This window comes from Tiliqua scincoides, chromosome 3 (assembly GCF_035046505.1).
Source record: "Tiliqua scincoides isolate rTilSci1 chromosome 3, rTilSci1.hap2, whole genome shotgun sequence".
Taxonomy (NCBI): Eukaryota; Metazoa; Chordata; class Lepidosauria; order Squamata; family Scincidae; genus Tiliqua; species Tiliqua scincoides.
The window spans coordinates 195,793,608-195,815,843 of NC_089823.1; the positions used below are offsets into that span (position 1 = coordinate 195,793,608).

A 22,236-nucleotide genomic window follows, 5' to 3' on the forward strand; every position below is an offset into this window, starting at 1 on the left:
AAATTGAGTCAGGGAAGCAACACTGAGAAGGGGAATGACAACCAAAATACAGATACCATGATGAAATGGCAAAGACAAAATCCACAGATTAGGAAGAGCATGGATGGTCCTCTCACTCAAATGAGAATTTCAAACTGGGCAAGAATTTCCCAATTGAAATAAAAGAACCAGCTCACCCTTCACTGAAGAACAGGAATGCAACTACTTGCTATGGCCATATTTTGGTCAAAGGGAGCCAACAAGCAGTTACATAATTCTGAATCCACTCGGCAATCTCTGGATGGCAAGTGGCTGCTAATCTGCCTATAAGACTAGGGATTAAGCCTTTAATTCTGTGTGTAGAGGGAAATGTGCGTGCTTTCCAAAACCCTATCTTGCTGTATGGTACACACAGAGGTTCAACACAGCATGTCCCTGGCACGAGAGCAGCACAGTTGAAATCTTAGCAGAAAACCCTCTGAGAGACCTTTGGACATTTGGTATCTTGAGGGGAGTTTGGGGGCAGAAGGCAAAGGGGCAATTAGAAAGAAGGGCACCAGTTTAAGGGCACATCAAGATGTTAGTTTAAACTTCCTGAGATCAGTGTGAGATAGTACATTGGACCCTAGGTATGTGAGAAGTGGCTTAAGTGGAGCAGGAATGTTTTCCCCAGATGCTCCTATTTCATTATAGGAACCAGCTGTGGGTCTTATATAGCCCCACAAGCCACTGTCAGCTGTTTAAGTCCTGATGGGTATCAGTATAGGCTAATGCATCTTGCATGCTTGGAAGGTGAAAGTTCCTCCGATTCCCCAAATCAGTTGTGTCTAGATGAGCCCTAAAGAGGACTTAAGAAGGGACAGAGGTTCTCTACCCTCTCCACTTCTGAAGTTTCAGAGGCTGATAGACAGAGCACACCCTTTCTTCTTCCCCAGCATCTTAGCACCTTGAAAGGTGATTGCTATCAACTACTGTAGTTCTTTTCCCAAGCATCAAGGGGCACACAGGCTCCATTTGGCTTTGTAACATGATCTTCCACAGCTGACAGGCCCAGATTACTCTACTTCCGATTCTTGTCCTTCTAACCTTCCAGAATGTAATTCTAGAGCTATGCTGGTATGGCCTGTGCAGAAAGAGGCACTTCCAGATGGGACTGTGCTGAATATCTCTAGCACAGCTTTAAGGTCACTGGGAATGCAGGGTCTGGGGATCTGAAAAGCAATTTCTGGTGCTGGTGGTATATGGGAGCTACTTTTTTTAGGCAATGGAGTGGAGTCAGGGTCACAGAGAAAGTTGACATCTCTTTAGAGATGAACTTGTCTTTTGAAGCTCTCATGTTGATTTCTGTCCCCATGGTTCCCCGCGTGTGCAGATTAACATAGCATTTCTCATCACATTCTACACAAAACAGATTTGCCTAGCTTTGCATACCAGCCTTCAAATCTCCCTCTGGCTGCTTTCAGAGCTCTTACACATTTGTTGTTTATTCAGCACAGGCTTGAGTATCCCCTTGTTTATGGGAAAGACACACACACAGAGGATCCCCAGATATACAGAGACCAATTGCAATTTAAACATTTCCTTCTTGACAAGTGTTGGGTATTTCAAGCAATAGAATCCTTCTATGGTAATTTGCATCCATGCAAATAATCTAGGAAAATTGATAAGATCATACTGCACGGAATTGGAAAACCTACAGATTTTCTCAACAGCAAACATCAAATCAATGAAAGTTATACACAGCTCTGGTACTAAAATTCCACTACTTCTGGTGCCTCCAGATCCTAGTTACCAGCTTGACAGTCCAAAAACGAAAGCCTCAGAAATCCCTGAATGGGTACTACAATGAGCAATTGGAAGAAATGGTGGGCACACAGAATATTGAGAAGGGATGCATGTGAGCACCACACCTGAACTATCAAGAAGGGTTTCTAAAATGATGACCATTGTACAAAGTAGACCTAGTTAAAAAGGCAAGATGGACGGGACTACGAGAGGAGCAACAGCTGCAGAAGGAGGGTAAATGTCCAGTAATACTTTTCTCAGTATCTTGAGGATCAATTGATCTCTTGGACAGGGAAATGGGCTTTCGTAAATTTCATGATAAAAACATTTTGGTTTCAACTCTGGCAAAAGCCATTGTTGATATTAACTTATGATAAATGAAAACAAACAATTAAGGTAGAAGACTTAAAACCATCTATGTTCCAAGTCAGAAGACAGGTCTAAGTGTTGACTGATCAGCATCCTGTAAAGCCAAGAGAACTGTTTCCTAGGCAAGAGATTACTCTTAAAAAGGAACAAGGCAAGTCACATTCTCCCATGACACCGAGAAATGGAGTGGAACAGTCTGGTCTTTTATATTTCAGGATGCATACAAACTGTATATTGCCTGGTGCCCAATATTAAAAGAGCAGGATTCAAAGCACCAGCAGTCTATTAAAAGATCAGCATTTATCACAATATATAGTTTCCCTGTGCTGGCACAGCCAGAAACCAGTTCTTTCATGTATGTCATCCAGCAGAAAGTCAAATTCCTCAGATGCCAGACAAGGGAAGTCAACTATGAACCAAGTCAGGTGCTCCGAAGAAGGCAACTTTTGTTTAGATTAAGAATCTGATATACTTCCCAAATTCAAATAAGGCATTTTGAGAGTTACTAGCAGTAACAGTGAACTAATTAATGTTATAAGAGCAAGATTGCATCACTCAATTCCCTGCTAGTACTCAGGTTTTGTGAATGACGAGTTCTACCAAATTCTGAAGTTGGGGCATGTTTGAAAGAACATCAGCTCTGTTCTGAAAAAGCATGGCCTCTGGGTGCACGTTTGGCTCTCAGAAGAACTGTTTCTCTCGTTACCTGTGTTCTGTTGGATACTGGTTTTCAGGCATCATCTTTGGCATCTGGATGGGCTGATGAGGTGGCCGAGGTACAGCAAAGGTCTGCTGCCTTGGTTCCTGAAGAGCATGAGGGGTAGGTGGAGGGGGAGCTCCCTGCAAAGAGCCTGCAGTGGCAACATGGGTAGTAGCCTGAACAGGTGCTGTTGGCAGAGGCGGAGGTGGAAGGGAGGTGCTCTGGAGTGCAGGTGATGCTGGGGTGGTAGGCGGAGTTAATGGCTTGAACCCAGTAGGGGGCTTCCTATTGTAGGCACTGCATGAACACAAAATGGAGAGGAGCACAATATAGTCAACAAGGGCCACGCACACTGCTTCAACTTGCTGCTCTTGACAGTTCTGGGTTGTTTGCATTTTATGGCTGTCAGGAAGTAACAGTTAAGGTTCTTCACAGCCCCAAGGGAATCTTTGAATTTCAGGCAAGCGACAAACAGGCTGATTCATACAGTTCATTTTAAAACACTTCTCTCACAATTTTCTCAGCGATAATTGTAGCTTCCCATTCTCTCCCCCCCCTTTCAGGAAAAGAAACCCTCATTGTCCCAAAAAATACAATACCTCCCCCATAACTCAAATAATCAACAAGACTTTGTCGAGAATTGAGCAACCCTTTTCACCAATCCACACCTGCAGCATGTTTCACATGCAATTACTGCTGTACATGGGGGCAAGGGGAAAAATGTAAACCTGTAGAGATTCATGTGTGAAAGTAAGAAGTGCCTGTTTTATGGAGTCATATATATATGAATGACTGTTTACGGAGACATATATGAGCCTTGGATGAAGTAGTCATGATCTTAGTAAATGCTGGGACTGTTCTTTATTTTACATGGCTCCGAAGGCAGCTTATACTTCACAGGAATACAGATCTTAGGTCATCATAGATACCATGTGCACCAGAACCGACTAGGCTCTTTGGGTACTTTGCTCATCATTAAAGCATGGTGTTAGCTACATGAAGGATGAGTAGGGCACAGTGTTTCTGTGAACTTTGCTGCTACTCTCTCCACCATGCCCACTAGTCAAATTAATTGAGCGTAGCCAATTATGAGAGCTGGGTACACAGGATCCTATTTGGTTTCCTCGAATTTGTATATATTAATAAAAACCCAGATTGTTTTCTCACTAGTCTTTCAAAACCAGTACTCAACTGGACAGCTTAGATGCCTCCCACATGGGCTTGAATATTGACTTTCCAGCAGCCTCTGGAGCTTAATATAAGGGAAGCCTCTAAGCAGCAATTCCCTTTGGGAAATATCTTGGCTTGGGGGAACTTAACATAGAGCTGTGACAGCTTAGCTGACAAAAAGGTCTGTGATTACAATCCTATCCACGCTTGCCTGGGAGTAAGCCCCACTGATTATAATGGGACTTACTTCTGAATAGAAATGCATAAGATTGGGCTCTGTACCATTCAATGGTTTGCACATTCTTATCCATTAGGGGGGAAAAGTCTTAATAATTCAGGTTACTATCCCCCTTTCTCTTTCTGTATAGACAGGGTCTACCATTACCACTATTTATGGTTGCTATACAGCCAAAGCAATAGAACATTACATTCTTAATGTCCTCTCTTTCCCTTCCCCCAATACTTATGGTAGGCAACCTGTGTCAGTTTGTGTCAGCACAAATCAGATAAATCACAACTGCAATAGATGCAGTTTCTTTAGCCACTCCAATGCATCTATTGGGTTTCCACATTACCCCAGCCACCCAGGGGCATCTCAGTGATGCAGTAGAAATCCCTCTTACCTACCAATAGTTGTAGAGGCACTTTTCTCCATAGTTAGCACAGAGCACCTGTTCATGACTACAGGTGGACAGCTCAGACGAAGGGCTGTGGAGTTCCCTCTTAATCTTTGCCGGGGGTGGTGCATGAAGGACCACTGGAAGGGAAAAAGCCAAACAGAAATCAACCATACAATTTAGCATTGATTCTTCAGTTTAAGTTAACAGCCACATGAAAGTGACTAGGTGCTACCCACTGCCCAAGAGCTAGTATTGTGCATGGCTAGCACTACACAGCTCTTATTCTCTCTTCTTGCCTTAAGAGCTGTGTGCATTTATGCTGCTAATATATGTCATTGCTATGGAGGTCGTAAGCACAGTGTTACTTTGATGACTAGTCTTTGATATAATAGGTACCTGGAATAGCCCCAAAGCAGCAGCAGGGGAAGAGTAACTGGTGGCAGCCGCTGCATGAGAGAAGGAGGAGGCGGCAGCAGCTACAAATGGGATAGTTGGCCAGTGACTTCTCATTCTCAAGGCCCACATACCAATATTTTGGTACATTCCCCATTAGTGTAATGGGAAAAGGAAAATGAGAGACCCCAGACTAGAGAATTTAGACTATGATGGCATATGCTTGCAGATTACAATCATGGCTTCTGTGGCACTCTGCTTCTTGGATGGGATTGGACTAGAACAGGGGTCTGCACACTTTTCAACTAGAAATCAAATATAGGAAAAAATAAATTTTAAATATCAAATTTAAATAAATACGTTAGAGACAGAACTTAGACGAATGAGCCAATGCATTCATTTATTCAAAGTTTCAGGGGCTCTCCAAGCACCAACACACACCACAGAAATAAAGCACACACTCAAATGGACTCCCACAAGCAGCTTACTCACACATATAGGAGTAAATAACTCAGAACCAGCACATTAACAGGAAACATCCAGAGAGTGTTCTGATGGCCATGGAGACCTCCCCAATCCTCAGAAAGCCTAAGGCCTTCAGAGGGTCCCCAAAACATCACCTCCTTTTTCAGGCTTTCAGAACACCCTCTGGATACGATGAGCACAGCTCCAATTACATTTGGTTGAGCGGGCCAGAGGTTTCCTGCAGGCCAGACAGAGGCTGGCTGTGGGCTGCATCTGGCCCCAGGCTGAGGTTTGAAGACCCCTGGACTAGAACAATGGAGTTCAAACACCCTAGACTTCCAACATCAGTCAATCTGCCATGGAACCCCTGCGTGTTGCAGAACTTTCTGGGGGTACCCTTTTATGGGTGCCATGCAAACTGGGTGCCTGTAAAACAAACTCAGCACTTGGCTGCAGCTATGTACCAAGGGGAAAGATCAGCAGGCAAGTTGTTTTTCATGGAACCTCACTCAACCTCTTTCTATACAGTTAGAAAAAACCTGCAGTAGAAATAGCAAGCTACAACCTATGCTTAAAGAAAAGAAAGAGGCATGTCAATTAATTCCTGCACCCATGAAGCACATCAACTATCCCACAGATCTCCATGACCACTCTGAGCGCAACATAAGTCCTCTGTGCCTTGCAACTTGCTTTATGCCCACATAATGAATAGAAATGCCATCAGACCTGTCAAGGGACTTGACTGATTTGGAAAAGTGCCTGTCGAGCTGTCACTGAGAGAAATGAGAGGACCTAGGCTTGTAACTGGATAATTCAATCCTGCTACCCTGGCACTCCAGTACCCGTTTGAGAGTGATGTGTTCTCCACAGCACTGTCACATCCAGCAAGACTTGGCAATAGAAGATTAGGAAGAAATGTAGGTCCAGTTTGTCCTCATCTGGGAATACAATTACTATAAGCAATGCCAATGCTGGGTGATAAATTACAAAGTAGGGAATGACCTTGTTAGAAAAAAACCTTGTCTCAAACAAGGGTTATGGCAACATTGAGCTTAGCTGTTTCTAAAAATACACCATGCTGAATCCAACAAATGCCTGCATTTGGTCAGCGGCTAAGTTGGTCCTCTCATCATACTGATTCTGTTTAAGTAGCAATACATTCTTGTCCCTTTAGCATACAGATAGCTATGCAAACAGCATTATCTGCATTCAGCGTTATTGCGCAATGCAGTAAAAGCTCATGTCAAAGTTGCACGAATGTTGTTTCTGCACAGGAAGCTTTTAATCAACAGGCCCCAAGCACACAGGGAGACCTCTAGCAATGCAGCTCTGTTGATAAGTCTGGCCCCGTGTTGTATGGAATGTCCCTGATTTCAGTGTAAGCAACATCACTACTGCCATCCTCCAGTTCATTTGGAGGATGACAGGAATGTGACCATACAGTAGGAAAACTCAGCCGAAGTTACAAAATCCTAAAATATTGCTGCAGGACCTGTCTCAAAAGAAGAGGTATTCACACTCATACTGGCTTGGAACTCTGACCTTATTTGAAGTTTATGAAAATAATGCACTGTCACCTAAACAAAACATATTCCTTATTTTGATCGCACCTTGTTTGTTTTTGCTCATTATGGCAGGCATGCTCCAATCTATGTAGCACAGGGTCATCCATCAGGGTTATTAAGGGCATAATGGATCATATTTCAGTTCAGAGATTTGGATTAGATGGATCACCCTTATACCTCTTTCAAGAATGGAAGTGGGGGGGGGGAATAGCCTCTGTGTACAGCAACAGAAGAAGCATTTTGCTCCAGAGTTCTGAGATATAGCTATTGCTTGCATAAATACAGTGCTACAAAGAGAAGGAATGAAACTTAGGATCAGGAATTGGGCAGGGTTTGGCACCAGCTGTAAGGAATAAACAAACCACCTTGTGCAATTTCCTCAGTACATACATCACCAAAGTGCCCTATTACCCCCCAAATACAAGAATGGCTGCTAGCTGCCAGCATCCACTTAAGAGGCTGTCTCAGTAGCTTAGCTCCTTTCCATCAATCTTCTGTTTTTTGACAGATTTGGAACCATTATACACAAAAAGCTGCAAACTGTTTACACCTGATGATTTAGTTTAGTCTCACCCCTTTCAGGAGATCTATGACATTTCAACTGCAGTATCACATTCCATCATACCAACTCCTAGGCGCAAGCTTCACTACAACCCTGATACTACAACTACACCACAACCCTGATCATCAGCCCAAGTGGCTACCCACCCCTTTATTCCAAAGTTAATTTTCCTATCAGAAGAACTTGCTTACTATATGCCTCCACAGCTCCAGAGGAAGAATTGTGGGGGCTTACACTAAGTCAAGAACTGGAAGTTATTAGTTCCAGCAACTGAATGATTGTATTCTAATGGCACCAACGCTGAGTTTACTTTCAAAAGTGAATCACACCACAAAGACCCATGATTCAGAGGAGACTTTTGGGTGGGATTGCAGCAAAGAAGTAAAACGGGTTGGTTTTTAGGTAGAACAGAAACGGAGTGGATTCTTATGTCTCCACCAGTCAATAGTCCTCTGGAGATGAATGAGAAGAACATGGGTGTAGGCAAGCAGCAGGCCCTTACACCAGTGCTTCCCAAACTTACCTTGGTTGCAAAGCCCTGGCACCCAGAAGGAAGTGTCAATGATATGCAATGCGATTTGCACATCCACGTAATCATCACCTACAGCTGGGTTTGGGGGCAAATGCGACCCTACAAACAGCAGGTAGAGGCTCAAGGCAAGCAGGAGGAGCTTTTCATGCATACAGAAACTACACACAGGAGCTCTGCCTGCCGAGCTGAGCCTCCTGCCACTGTTTGCAGGGTTGCATCTCAGTCCCTTTGCCAGGTGATAGGCCTCTTGCAACACGCCAGTGAGCACCTGATTATTCCCCAGGGCATAATGACGCACACTTTGGGAACCTCTGCCTTATACCTTTGTCTTCAGCCACCATAAACAGCATATTGCATTGTTTGTTTGGAAACAGATTTCATACTAGAGTTGGAAAGAGCAAGGAATATACACAATATATGCAGAGAGGCAATGGGGGCTGTTATGGCTATAGGCAACCTCATGTGCTGAACCAGAGAGGGAGCAACAGTTGCCACAACAGAGTTCTTCTACTATATATACACTTTTAAACCAACTAATATGTGCTTAACCTCATTAATTTCTAAAAGAAGGCACTCTAGGAAAAGGCAGTGCGTCAGAGTTCTGTACCTAAATAGTGACTGAAAAGAACAGCTTGGCTTATTCGGAAGTGAAGTATTATCTCCACGAGGACTCAGCGCACTGCCATTACACCATGAGAGGACAGCCTGGGTCTGACAGCTTCCAGCCAGCCCTGCCAATTAGCAGTTTCCTGCATTCTCTGTGCATGCAAGGAGATGGAGGAACATCAGCTCCCTCTGTGCGGTTGGATGCATTCCAAGAGGGAACATTGAGGGGCAAGTGAAGGTTCATTCAAATGCTTCTTTGTCTGGGAGGGCAGAAAGCTTCGTTCCATACTCCTTGAGCAGGAGATCCATGAGTGCCTGGCACATAAACTAGCCCTTCAGGGGCGAGGTAACGATCAGGCTTTGCCTTTGGGGAGAGAGGCTGCAGCTGCTCTTTATCAGCTCCAAAAAAAGTCAGCACACAAGAGACTTCACTCACCTCTGTGGTTTTAGAGGACAGCAGCTGCATTTCTGTATACATTTCCAGTTGGGCTGTCACCCAGCATTTCAAGTGTTAAGGTCTCCCCCTCCTCCAAGGAACTGCCCTCTGTCTCTCCCACCCCACATCCCCTCCCTGCCTCCTATTAGGCATGGCCTTGCTGAACAGCAAACAGCAGGAAACTCACTTTGGAGGTGATCCAGCTGTCAGTCACAGGCATATTTCTTTCCAACAGTCTCTGTGTTGTTTGAACAGTTGTTTTTCTGCCAGCAGCACAATGAGGCTTAGTTATTCATTGAAGAAGGAGGGGGAGGGAAAAAAAAGGCTGCAAGCAGGCACCGCCCGCCATTCACAACCAATTTGGAATACTCCATCCATTCACAAAAAAACCCTCTCTCCCTGCAGCTGAGCACTACCAATCAGGAGAAGGGAAGTGATACTTAAGATCATAACAGAGACCAGCTGTACTGCACAGAGAAGTTTGTGCTGTGGGCTACGTTTATGTAAGGAATTCAAACACTGCAGGAATGGCCTGCATAACTCAGAGGGAGTCAGCCTCTCCGCAGAGTTCACTGCAAACCCAAACGATTGTGCAACCCTGTTTGTGGTGAGGTCCGGAAATGCCCTTCAGCAGGAAAAAAAAAAAAAGAGGCAAAAATAATTTTTAAATATTAATTTTTTTCCCTTCAACACAACGGCTACTTGCCAGCGGACAACAGATTTCCTCTTAACACTCACAATGCCCTTGTCTCTAGGTTCCATTTACAATGGCTCCTGCAGCTTATTTATGGAAAAAATTAAGAGGATCTCATTATCCCCAGCACTTTGCTGTGAGGAGCAGGAGGCTGGGGACAAAGGGGCAGATGATTGCTCAAAAAAGGGGAGTGAAGAGAGGTTCTGCAAGACACAATTCAAACCAAAAGCATACAGAAAGAAACTGCAAAAAGATCAGGTGTTCAGTGAGGATGGGACCATACTCTGTTGTGCATGCTTTATCTTCAGAAAATTCTAGATTCAACCCCTAGCATCTTTGTAGAGCTGGAAAAGACCCCTGTCTGGGACCCTGGAGAGCCCCCACCAGTCACCATAGAAGTACTGGGGTAGTGACTAATGGTAACTCGGTTTAAGGCAAATACCCAGCCTCAAGCCCTCCCTATCAACTTCAAGGAGGGGCTGTCTTTGGAGAACATCTGGAAGCTATAACAGATTTCCAGGCAGCCCAATCCTATGCACATCTACTCAGAATTACGCCTAGGTAAGTGTGGACAGGACTGCAGCCAGAGTTCTAAAATACAAATCCTATGCAAATCACACTGGTTGCCAATTACCTTCTGGCCACAATCCAGGTTTTTGATTTTATTCTCGAAAGCCTTTATCAACGTGGCTCCAGTCCACCATAAAGAGTGACTGTTTCTCTACAAGTCCTTCCTCCCCTTACAGCAAGATGCTGGGTACCTGCACCACACCCCACTCTGGGGAGTTATAGGCCTTGGGGCTAAAGTTCATCCCTCTGCCAATGCCCACCCTGAAGCGGCTCAGGTGTGTTTGTCCCTATGAACTTCTGGGGGGGTGTGGTCAGTCAAGAGTTGCGTCTACAGACTGGCTTCGGCTGATAGTCCACCCACATTAATATCATGGTTTGGGAAATGTGGATGGCTTAGATATAAAGTGCTGGATGCAGGGATAGAGAAAGGGACAAGGGGTTGGGGGCTGCACAGATGGGTAGATAAGACCCTGCTTTGGTTTTCTTTAAATAGCCCCTCCCCTCCACTTATACCACAGTCGCAAACATGAGCCACCTGATGCTGGGGAAGCTTCTTGTGGCCTAAGGCAGGAACTGGGGGTGGACTGGACTTAGAGAACAGGTGCCCTCAGGATCTTTTAAGCCACAAGGGTAGTTCAAAGGACTGCCGGATAAATCAGATGTACACCATAGCACAGATGCAGTTCATTGGCCCCGAACTGCTTTCAATGGAACACACCTCCCCAGAAATTCAAGTGCACATTTTATACAATGCAATGCAGTTCCAATGAACTACATTTCTGCTAGAGGGTATGTACAATTTAGGCCTGTGGCTCCTGGTTTAACAGACCCTATGCAAATTTCTTCCTCTTTGCCTTACTGTACTTCTCCCCCCAATGCCCTGCTTACAAGAAATAGCAGGAGGCGTTCATTTCTTGAAGTGCCTTCATTTGTTTTAATTGCTCTGTTTATTCTACACTTAAGTGGATTCTACCCCAACTATATGTTTTGAACTTTTTAGGTATCAGATTTTTCTGTTTATGAACCAATCTGAATTTGCCAAACACCATAAAAATACCTGAAGAACAGCAGAGTACAAATAAAGTGATATTCAAGGGCTCCTCTTAAGGAAATCAGGGGCTAGGCAAGAAAGTACATGATCAAGCTTCAGGTCTGGAGATTTGAAAGTCCCCCTCCCCAAGACAAAGCCAACGTGGAACTAGAATTTCAAGCTCAGTCACAGCCAGTCTGTACTTCACCCTCTCTCCAAAGAGAATGACAAGAGCCTAGCAATGGCATGTTCCCAGATATGGAAATCAGCCCTAAGGTAACTACTGTGCTGCAGTCTATTACTGGCAACCACCATCTCTGGAGTCCTGCCAGCAACAAGAGGTCCTTTGGACCCTGAATAAGAAACACACACCTATGCCTGCATGCAGAGGAAGAGCTTAATGCCTCCAAGGCATATATTTGTGCATGCAGGTACGCATGCGTCTCAGAGAAAGTGTATGTTCTCATTTCCCTGTTCCAATATCCTCACTATAATTAGAAGCTAAAAAGGCAAGCAAGCGGTACAACTACAGGATATGTCTCAACATGCCAAGGCAGGGAAAAAGCCAGGAATGCAGCACCACTTGGACGGACAGGCTGGGCCTTGCTTACCTATGCACTGGCAATAAAGGACCACCATAATGCTGAAACAGCACCAAGATATTGGCCAAGTCCTTGCATGCACAGAACCGTGTGCCAGTGTCACTGTGCCCTACCTTCAAATGCTATAGCAGTTACCATAGTACAGTCCATAGTAGGGGTTATCCTGGTACAGCTTGCACCCCAAAAATATATAGCAGTGTTAGGCGTAAGAGGGTAAAGGACAATTAGAAGCAAGCCTAACTATGCCACCAATGGTGGCTTGCTGCAGTAACTTACCCTACTGGGCTCAGGTGGCATAACTATCCCTGTATACCTAGAATGAACTGAGATAAGCAAAACAGCTGACTCATACAGTCCAGTCCAGTTGTTTTGACAGATACACTAATCTGAGGAAAAGTGTGGCATTTATATGTTGGAAAAACTGGAATTGGAGACGAAGAGTTGCTTGTTGCCCAAATGAAACAAATTACAAAAAGTGCAGCTCTTTTAAAAATAAAACTTTGCAGAAAGTGCTGACACAGTGCTGTAGGGGTCTAGCTCAGGCTCTAAGCTGTTTGCCATTATGTGCTCCCTTTAGTCACACTAGATGGCCCCATTTAGACACTAAGATTAGATGGCCCATGTCTATTTAAGACTCTATGCCAGGCCCCCCTGTGCATGCTTGCATGGTACCAACCTCCTAGAGAAATGTGGCCTTATTTCACAACCATTATTTCCCCGACTGGTACAGTTCCCTCCCTGAAGCAATTTGCCACTAACTCCAAATCAATCTGTACACCCAAGCCAGTTGCCTGGCAACACAGTACCTTCACAGGCCCTGGAAGGCCAATTGATTTGGATCACTGTACACATGCTTAACTCCTCCTACTCCAGAAGGGGATCTATTGCTCCATAAGGCAACATCTTCAGTGAGGAACCTGCACACCCGAACCACAGAGACCATCTCCTTGTCTCTTATCTTTGTAGCATTCAAGTCAGAGACAGAGATTGAAGGACAAAGTTTGTCTGCCTCAAGCTTCTCACAGTGTCTTTAGCCAATTCCACACCGACCCTGAACGTTGCTTTCCCCAGGAACGCTGTGTTTTCTGACCCTCCAAAGGGTCACTACAAACAGATGCCATCCAAGGCAGAAATCATTGACTGATTTCTTCAGCTTCATTGCTCTCCCTTGCAAGAATTCACATGAACCATCGTACTGAAGGAATGGTAAAGTGCAGACAACACAGTCCTGATTTGTGCTGACTCTGATTTGGTCCCCAAATTATGGGGCTGAAGAAAAACTTTAAGTCTCACAATGCCTTTTTTAAAAAATCCAGTAGAAGTCTCTCTTTAAAAAGGAAACACTAGTTAATGTTCTCTAGCCAGGCTTGCCACTATTTTATTATCCTTCCATTGGGACAGGCTCTAACTGATGTTGTTAGTTGTTAAACTGTTGATGCTGAAAGAGATGCAGCTGACCGGCAGAATTATGGGCAAGTGTGCTAAACTGTTCTAATCAATTTCTAACACCCCTAGAAGAGTTCCAAGATGAAGAGACATTCATTTCATGCAGTGGCGTCACTAGGGTTCGCGTCACCCCCATGCAGTGGGCGGGGCAACACCCCAGGTGGTGGGCGTGGTGATGTAACATCACTCCACCCCAAATGGTTTTATGGCTGTACCTTTTGATAGAACAAAGATAGAACACCTTCTGCATGAAATTATGCATTGAGTGATATATAACATGATAGTATTATTCCTCCAAACTGTGATTTTAGTGATTTTGCTCACTAGTGGTGTCACCCCCCCCCCGGGTGTCAACTTACTAACACCTTATTGCAGCAGTTCAGTTCTCAAACTTTTAGCACTGGGACCCACTTTTTAGAATGACAATCTGTCCAAGACCCACCAGAAGTGATGTCATGGTGGAAGTGACATCATCAGGCAAATTAAAATAAGTATAAATAATTAAAGTAAAACAAATAATTAAATAAGCAGAAGGCAGTCCTGGTCCACCAAGTGAATTTCCTCTGTAGCCTGCCTGCAATAACACCCCCCCACCAAAGTTAGGTTTTCAGCCCTACCCAGTGCCCAGTTCAATTTAAGAACAATTTAAACCAGATCACTGTCAGAATCCACCTGGCTTTGCAAGTCTCAAAAAAGTTCACCTTATCAGCTGAAGCCTTCATTTTGTTCCTTTTTAGTGTGTGTGGGGGTGGGGGGAGGCTGCCTTCTGGAGCATTTGTTGAGCTCCAGTTCCATCAGATCAGGACCTGTCCTGACCACCAGCCAAGGCATGTTTGCTTACTCGCGAGTAAATGCAAACATGAGGTTTAGTTTCGTTTTCCATAGGACTCAATACATTCTTCTGCTTGGAGGGACGGACTTCCTTCTCAGGTGTTTTTGGGGGCTGCATTCATTGGATCAGGACCATTCTGGTGTTGTTGGATTCCTCTCAGCCTGCCCTTTCCGACAGACTAAGGTAAGTTCGCTTACTCACGTGTAATCGCGTGACATGGCTCACTTTCCATTGGGCACCATGCATTTTTTGTTCTCCTGTTTTTTGGTCATAACTTTTGATAGAAAGGAGATATTTCACGCTGGTTTTTTGCATTCTGCTGGAAATTCTGCATCCAACGGTATATAACATGATGGTATTACTCCTAACGTCACCCCCGTGTGAGTCACCCGGTGTGGCCCGCACCACCTGCACCCCCCTAGTGACACCACTGGTTTCAAGTGGTCTTCCCATTTCTTCATCTATGTTACAACAATGCAGAATTTACACCTTTTGGAGACAGGCAGTCAGTCTGAAGAAAGCTGAGAGCAGTTTGAGAGAGACAGTGCTTCCCATGGCATATACTGCTATCATCACCTGTGATCAAATAGGGTTGGCAGGGTTTTTTAATAATCTAAAAAGCTTGCTTTCTAGAGGCGAAAGTGGGATGAGTGTACACATCAAGAGCAGCAATCCCTCTTTCATTCTGCTTTCAACCCCCCCTTTATCTTATCTGCAAGCCCATCCTTAAAGGAAATAGTTGCCTGTTTAATAATTCAAGGCCTTATCAGCAGTATACAGGGGGGGAAAAGGTTATAGCCATATGTCCTTTTAACCCTCACAGATTTACTAGTCCAGTTCTACCAGTCACCACAAGGAGGCTTCCTGAAACTGTGGGGTGGCTACTCCACAGGGAGAGAAAGTTATCCATAAAAATAGCCAGGAAGGGAACCAGTAACTTTGCTCACAGTCTCATTTGGGGGGCTAGCTATGCTCAGCTTCTAAGAATTTTCAAATGGTCACAAAGCAATACCAACATGGGGGCAGGAGGCAAAAGGTATGCCACAGCACAACTATAGATGCTACAAGCACTAGCCAATTGGTGCCTGCGACACACATGTGCTCACATTCTGCAAAGTGCTAACTTAGGAAATTATGATAGCTGGAGAAATAATATTTGCCCAAGAAAATGTAACCACTGAGGAAAACCATCCAGAGGCTCAGTGACAAATCCTAATAATTGCCTGTTTGTTGCATAAAGCAATAAAATAAATAAATGCAGCATCTGGAAAAATCCCACTGTAAGGTTGAAATGAAAAGAAAATCAGGACAAAAAGAAAATTCAGTCACTTAAACCTACAAAATTTTCAGACCATCATTTTTAACCCATTTTTTCCCAGCCCGTAGGTGTACACATGTGATCTGTTGCATATGTGCAACGTTAACTAGTTTCAGAGGTGTGTAGCTATGTATAGGTTTTGTTCTTGCAGAGCTCACAAACTCTGAGCTCTGCTTGCAGGAATATTCAATAAAATAAAACTTGTGATTACATAACCATAAATGTCAAATGAAAGAAAAACCCATAATGTAAAATGCATAGAACCACACTTCCCTTAACACAGACAGCAGGCAACTTTCACAATATAAAACAGAACCAACTGCATCTTTAATAGCGCCAATCCTAGACACATTTACTTGGTACTAAGTACCACCAATTTAAATGTAACTTATTTTCAAGTAAATATGTTTAGGATTAGAGTATTAGTCATACAACAGTTGATATCAATGCCAGAAGCCACAGTAATAATCCAAACCATGAGTCATCATACATCAATCTGAGCCATAGTAATAAAAGCTCCAAAAACTCTTTCATGTACATAAGATGCCCCTTTATTCCTCTTTGTTTAGATATTTCATAAAGCTATTCTGGAACCATCTCTTTAGATTTTATATTACTGCATTTCACAGAGGCTGCAGCGAGAAGATCCCGTGAAGATCCCATGCCTCAGATTATCTCCCCCCCCCCCCCACAGAAGCAGTAGTGGAAACCGACTTTTTCTGGAAATTTTTCTGGAAACCTACTGGAAATTTTAAGGGTGCTCCAACAACTGGAAGTAGATTTTAGTGACATATCTCCCCTTAGAAGGTAGCCCTCCTACTGCTAAGGAAGCACAGGCATTTCACCAGCCTCAGTTGCATGAAATACTAGAAGGCAACCCAGCTTCATCCATAGAGGATGTGTTCCGGTAAGATAATTTTGTATTACTAGATCTATTCCAAGTAAGAAGCTGCGCATTCCTGTATGAACCGCTTCCAATGGGATCTTGTTCTGCCCTCACCTTACTTTTCACAAAGGCAGAATGCAATGAATGTGCTTGAACCACCGAGCAACCTCTTTGACCCAAAAGAACTCAACGCCTGAAGTTTGCTGCAGAGAGGCCCAGCACTTGGGAGATGACATTTTGTTTCTCCCACAATCCTTCAGGTTACAGAGCTGTGTAAAAGCCTGCCAAGAGGCATCTGAGAATACCTCTGCCAGCAACACCTCCTCCCACGCAGCCTGACTGCAGTTTATACTGCTCCAAGCAAGAACTGGAAGGGCTGGGCTAGAATGTCAACACAGAAAAGAAATTTCTGACTCCAGGCTGCCTTTCATCTCAGGGAGGAGGAGGAAGGAAGGCAAAAAACAGTGTGCATGCATACACACGGAGCAAGCAGTGCCGTCTGTCTGAAGATGCTTTCATGGCAAGCTTCCCACTCACTTAAAAGTAATCAAAGGGCAATAATTAACATGCATCTACTGTAGAACAAGATACTCCACTGCATGCTGTGACAGAGAGCTTATGCAAAGAATCTGTTCCACTGCAGGCTATGTTTTCTTTCCTGCAAATTTTGTGGCAATCAGAACAGCTTAGCAATAAATTAATAAAAAAATTAGAAAGCCTCCCAGGTGGACACTGAGCAATGTTTGCAGTTAACAAATCTAATAACATCTTGCTTTTGTTTATCCTCTATTGCCCCACAATCCAAAAATATGTACAGAACATGCATGGCTAAGTAGTTGGCTGCATCCAAAGGGGCCAAAATAGGCCCAGGTGTTGGAGATCAGACACTGCAGGGAAGAAAGAGGTTGGCCTCTCTCTCTCTCTCTCTCTCTCTCTCTCTCTGATGCAGTGGGAGGGAGCACTTCTCTAGCTGCCTTCTCGGAGTTGCTAGCTTGCCAATGACTAATGCTCCCTGAAGCTGCTCAAGTTTCACCAGCAAAGCTTTGTCCTTCACAGCTTTGCTAGCTACAGCTATAATAGCCAGAAAAGTCATTGAGGGAATTGGAGGCACAGGGCTGGCGAGAGCCGGGAGTGCTCTGGCGCTTGTTGTCAGATGGATTTTAATATCTTTTACATTATGAAGTATTCATGGGGGTTTGAAAGGGTTCTGCAGAGATCAAGGTTAACAGCCAGCACCGAGAGCCTTCAAGAAAATATCCTCAGTTCTTCAATGAAAGCAGGACTTTCATTAACCGAGCCTCAAGTCTCACACCATCCTATCAGTTCCCTTTTCTTCCACTCTGCACACTTCTATCTAAAATACCATAGCTACATTTTGCTATGGTAAAAGCATGCAAGCCACAGACCAATTAAAACTGGTAACAGTTGCAATATATCTGCAGATTCCAGAGCAAGGGAGTAATGAACAAGAGAGCGACTTACAATTATCAGACTGGAAATCAGGGACAAACTGTTCATCATCAGGAACTTGGGCTACAGAGAAACAAAAAAAAGTGGGATTTTAATTTCTGTAGATACTAAAACACATATTCAAATAGCGGTATCAAAAGGGATTTACCTTCAGCTAACCAAGCCTCTTGCAGCTGGCTAAGATCCTGAAACAATTCTGGAAGAAAGTAAGAACAAAATGCCACAGTGCTCTCTCTGCATTCATGAGCAGAAAAGTCCATTTTCAGCACAGCTTTTCTATACAAGGGGAGGGGGAGGCACAGCACAGGTGCTTTGCTACCTTCAGAATCATGGGCCAAGTCTGTGTCCTGAAACTTCCTTTTTCTGTCATTCACTGGCCTCCCTCGACATTCTTCTGCACAAGGTTTCTGGAAGAAGCCAAGAAAAATGTTGCTATGAAGGACAAGCCTTCCAAAACTGGAGCCAAGAGTTTTATGAAAAAGGAGGAAAACAAGCATTATGCTAAGAAAACCAAACCACAATAAGGTAGAACCATACAAAACCTACCCCAGGAACCATGAAAGGGACCTGCTGGTCATAAAAACCATCCATTGCACTTGCAGATTCTTGAATATTCCCTTGGATGTTTTTAGCATTGAGCAATTCCAGAATGGGAAGAGTTTTCAGAACTGAGCTCTAGCAGACTCAAGACTGGAGTTGGGAGAGAAAAGAGAGAGAAAAATCAAAACACATTCTGTCTTTAAGCCACCTTAATAGACTTCCTCTCTAATAGTACTTGAACTGTCTGCAAGCTTTGAGGATTATCCTTTGCTGTGCTTCATTAACATACACCAAACATGCCATGCCTAAAAAAATGTTACTCCACTCTAGTATCTTTTTTCTTCTCTCCATTCATCAATTTCCTACAATTGCTCATATTCATTAAATCCCAACAGAATCACCGTTTCTTTGGCAATCCACCAAGGCCCCAACCTTTAATCCATGATGTCACAGAGTTACTATGGAAATAGCCGTGACATCACTAAGACCAAATTACAACCGCTTAAGAACAAACATAGGGAGAACAGCATGGATTACAAGGCAGAGATCACATTGCTTGGAGTACATTTTCTCCCTACATGGTCAAAAGATAAAGTATAAATAGCAACAAGTGCATGAAAAGTCAATTCTAGTTTGCAAAAGAGCTCAGCTACCAGGACAAAATAAATACTGTAAATATCAACTGTTTGGGGTTACAAAGGAAGGAAAGGAGAAAGCAAAATGCTCCTTCATCTTGCTCATATCCATGAGTACCACAAAGTAAGTTCCCCTGATCTCAGTGGGCCTTACTTCCAAGGAAATATGGTTTGGACTGCAGTTGTTCAAGCATTATTTGAAGTGGCATCGTTTTAGCAAACCTTTGCCTCTGACTAGCAAAGAATCTCAGATCATTTACTTGAAAGCTTGAACACTCTACAACAGAATCTCCATGGTGGGTCAACATGAGATCCAACACAAAAAGGAAAAACAGCTCAGCTGATGCAACTCTTGCCGCTCCAAGCAGCCTGAACGCTGCAAGTAAGAGATGTGGAGCCCAATCCTAGCCATGTCTATTCAGAAGTAAATCCCATTGTAATCAATGGGGCTTACTCCCAGGAAAGTGTGGATAGGGTTATTGCCCTACTAAGCAAAGGATCATTTTCAAGCGTTCCTCAGAACCGGATCCTATGCATGTCTACACAGAAGTAAGTCCCATTATAGTCAGTGGGTCTTACTCCCAGCTAAGTGTGGATAGGATTGCAGCCTCAATAAGGGCCCGATCCTATCCAACTTTCCAGCTCTGGCGTAAGCACAATGCAGCCCTGTGGTAAGGCAACACACATCCCCATACCTTAAGAAGGTCCCAGTGACTGCCCCTCCATCACAGGATGCAGTGCACACTCCACTGGGACAACTGCACCAGCACTGGAAAATTGGAAAGGATTGGGCCCCAAGTCATTTTTTTGCACAGCAAGTTTTGCATGCTGTTTAAAAGCTGCCGCAATTTCCCAAGCAACACAACTTGGCAGGCACATGCATTCCATTTTCTACTTCACTCTAGACAAAAACATAGAATCAGTGATTTTTTTTCTTTTTCAAATGTGCAGTTTCATAACATTTTTTTTTTAAAGGGGGACAGTCTTATATAAACATCTACACCCCAGCAAACCAACTGTTGCGGACTGCTCCTGAATGTCACAGGGAGCATCCACGTTGACACGCTGCAGGGGCCCAAATGCCATTCCCACCTTCTCTGAACAAAAGATCCGAGACCACACGGGCAACAACAACCACCACCAGAAGAACGCACCAACGCGCCTGCGAAAAAAATCCGCCTTGGAGGCTGAACCACAGCACTTCGCCTCCTCCCTCTCCTCAGCCCCTATGCAGAGCCTCGAACGCCGCCGAACAATACCAACCCCATCCCCTCCCCCGCCCCAATCCGCTCTAAGTTTTATGAATGGCCGAGGGAGCTACCAGAGCAGGTAGAGAGAGTGTAACCAGATCCCCGGCGCGGGGCCCCATTCACAAAAACAAGACACGCACTTCCCAGCTCGCTCGATTCATGAAACGCCTTCTTCAGAAGCGCCCCCACCCTCCAGCCCAGCGCCGCGCAGAACGCCGCGGAGAGGCTCAGCCCCCGCCCCCGCGCGCTCAGGGCTTCATTCACACAAAACCAGCTCCATTCATAAAATCGCCCACATTCAAAAAAAAAAAAAAAATCCCGGCAGAGCCAGTGCCTGCTGCAGCCTGTGGCGGCGTGGCTGTGCAGGCTTCCCTTGCAGTGCTACGGCACAGTCGGATTCAGGCGACAATCCTATCCACACTTTCCTGGGAGTAAGCCCCATTGACTACAATGGGACTTACTTCCGAGTAGACATGCACAGGCTTGCGCTCTGAGGCTACAATCCTAGCCGCACTTTCCTGGGAGTAAGTCCCACTGACTACAATGGGACTTGCTCCTGAGTAGGCAGGCATAGGATTGGGCTCTAAGCATGCCTAAGGCTGCGATCCTAATCACACTTTCCTGGAAGTAAGCCTCATTGACTAGAATGGGTCTTACTTCTGAGTAGACAGGCAGAGGGTTGGGCTCTGAGGCTACAGATTAAGACCATTGACTACAATGGAACTTACTTCCAAGTAGACATGCATAGGCTTGGGCTTTAAGCTACAACCCTATCCACACTTTCCTGGGACTAAGCCCCACTGGTTACAATGGGACTTACTTCTGAGTAGACAGGCAGCGGATTGGGCTCTGAGGCTGCAATCCTATCACTTTCCTTGGAGTAAGCCCCACTGACTACAATGGGATTTACTTCCGAGTAGACAAGCATAGGCTTGCGCTCTGCGTGCCACCCTGGAGCCCCACAGCTCGCTCTCTGCCTCTATTATTTCCCCACAGGACCCCGGGCTGCTGAACGTCTCCAGCGCGACAGGCAGCACTATTCCAAGCCCGTCCGAGCCCCACCGCCTTGCAGCACCTCAAGCACCTGCACACCGCCAGCCGCCGCCTCCCCCTGGCCCCAGTGCTCAGCACCCCCAGCTCCAGGGAGGAGACTCAGCCCCAAGCCCCAGAGGCTGCTGTGAAGCCCATCCTGACCTGCCCATAGAACCAGCGCGCTGCCGCTGTTGCAGTCGCGAGAAGCCCAGTCTCTTTTTTTCGGGTTGCTGCCGGAGCCCCCAAGCGGCCTCCAGCGCCCGCCCCGCCCGTCCCCATTGGCCCACGGCCCTGCCACAGGCTGTCGATCACGACTTGTTTACCCTACCAGGCACCCAATGGCGCTCGGATGTTACACCGCCTCCCTGTCTGGATTGGCGGCAGCTGCCCAGCAGTGCATTCTAAGCCCGCCTCCCCGCCAACGATAAAGTGCTTAATTTTTTTCTTCTCCGGGGAAATGTAGCCAATCAAGACGGCCTGATTTGCATACTGTTTCGAGGAGCGTTTTCATTCATAAAAAAGGGAGGGAGGAAAGAGGCTCGCGCTCTGAGGGCGAGGCAGGAGAGGTTTAAAGGGAACCTGCCTGTTTATGCCCGCCTGTGAACGGGGAATGGCTGCAGTCCTGTCCTCGCTTACCTGGGAGTAAGCCCCACTGACTATAAGGGGGCTTACTTCTGAGTAGACATGCCTAGCCTTGGACTCTTAGGCTGTCCTATCTTAGATAGTCCTGTCTTAGGACTCTTAGACAG

General features: G+C 45.1%; 1 protein-coding gene across 3 annotated transcripts in view; it reads right to left on the reverse strand.

The window, feature by feature from the left end:
• Positions 1–21,724, reverse strand: part of ETV5 (ETS variant transcription factor 5) — a 42,832-nt gene extending 21,108 nt beyond the window's left edge. The window contains exons 1-7 of one of the 3 annotated variants that reach the window (XM_066621139.1): positions 21,650–21,724; positions 18,577–18,720; positions 18,350–18,437; positions 18,179–18,226; positions 18,043–18,093; positions 4,631–4,760; positions 2,840–3,130 (exon numbers count right to left, since the gene is read on the reverse strand). In XM_066621139.1, the coding sequence (XP_066477236.1) occupies positions 2,840–3,130; positions 4,631–4,760; positions 18,043–18,093; positions 18,179–18,226; positions 18,350–18,437; positions 18,577–18,621 (653 nt within the window). In that variant the 5' untranslated portion in view covers positions 18,622–18,720; positions 21,650–21,724. Of the gene's footprint in view, positions 1–2,839; positions 3,131–4,630; positions 4,761–9,369; positions 9,462–18,042; positions 18,094–18,178; positions 18,227–18,349; positions 18,438–18,576; positions 18,721–20,526; positions 20,609–21,649 lie in introns of those variants that run through there. The other 2 variants (XM_066621140.1, XM_066621141.1) reach the window with 2 other exon arrangements.
• Positions 21,725–22,236: the final 512 nt, after the last annotated feature.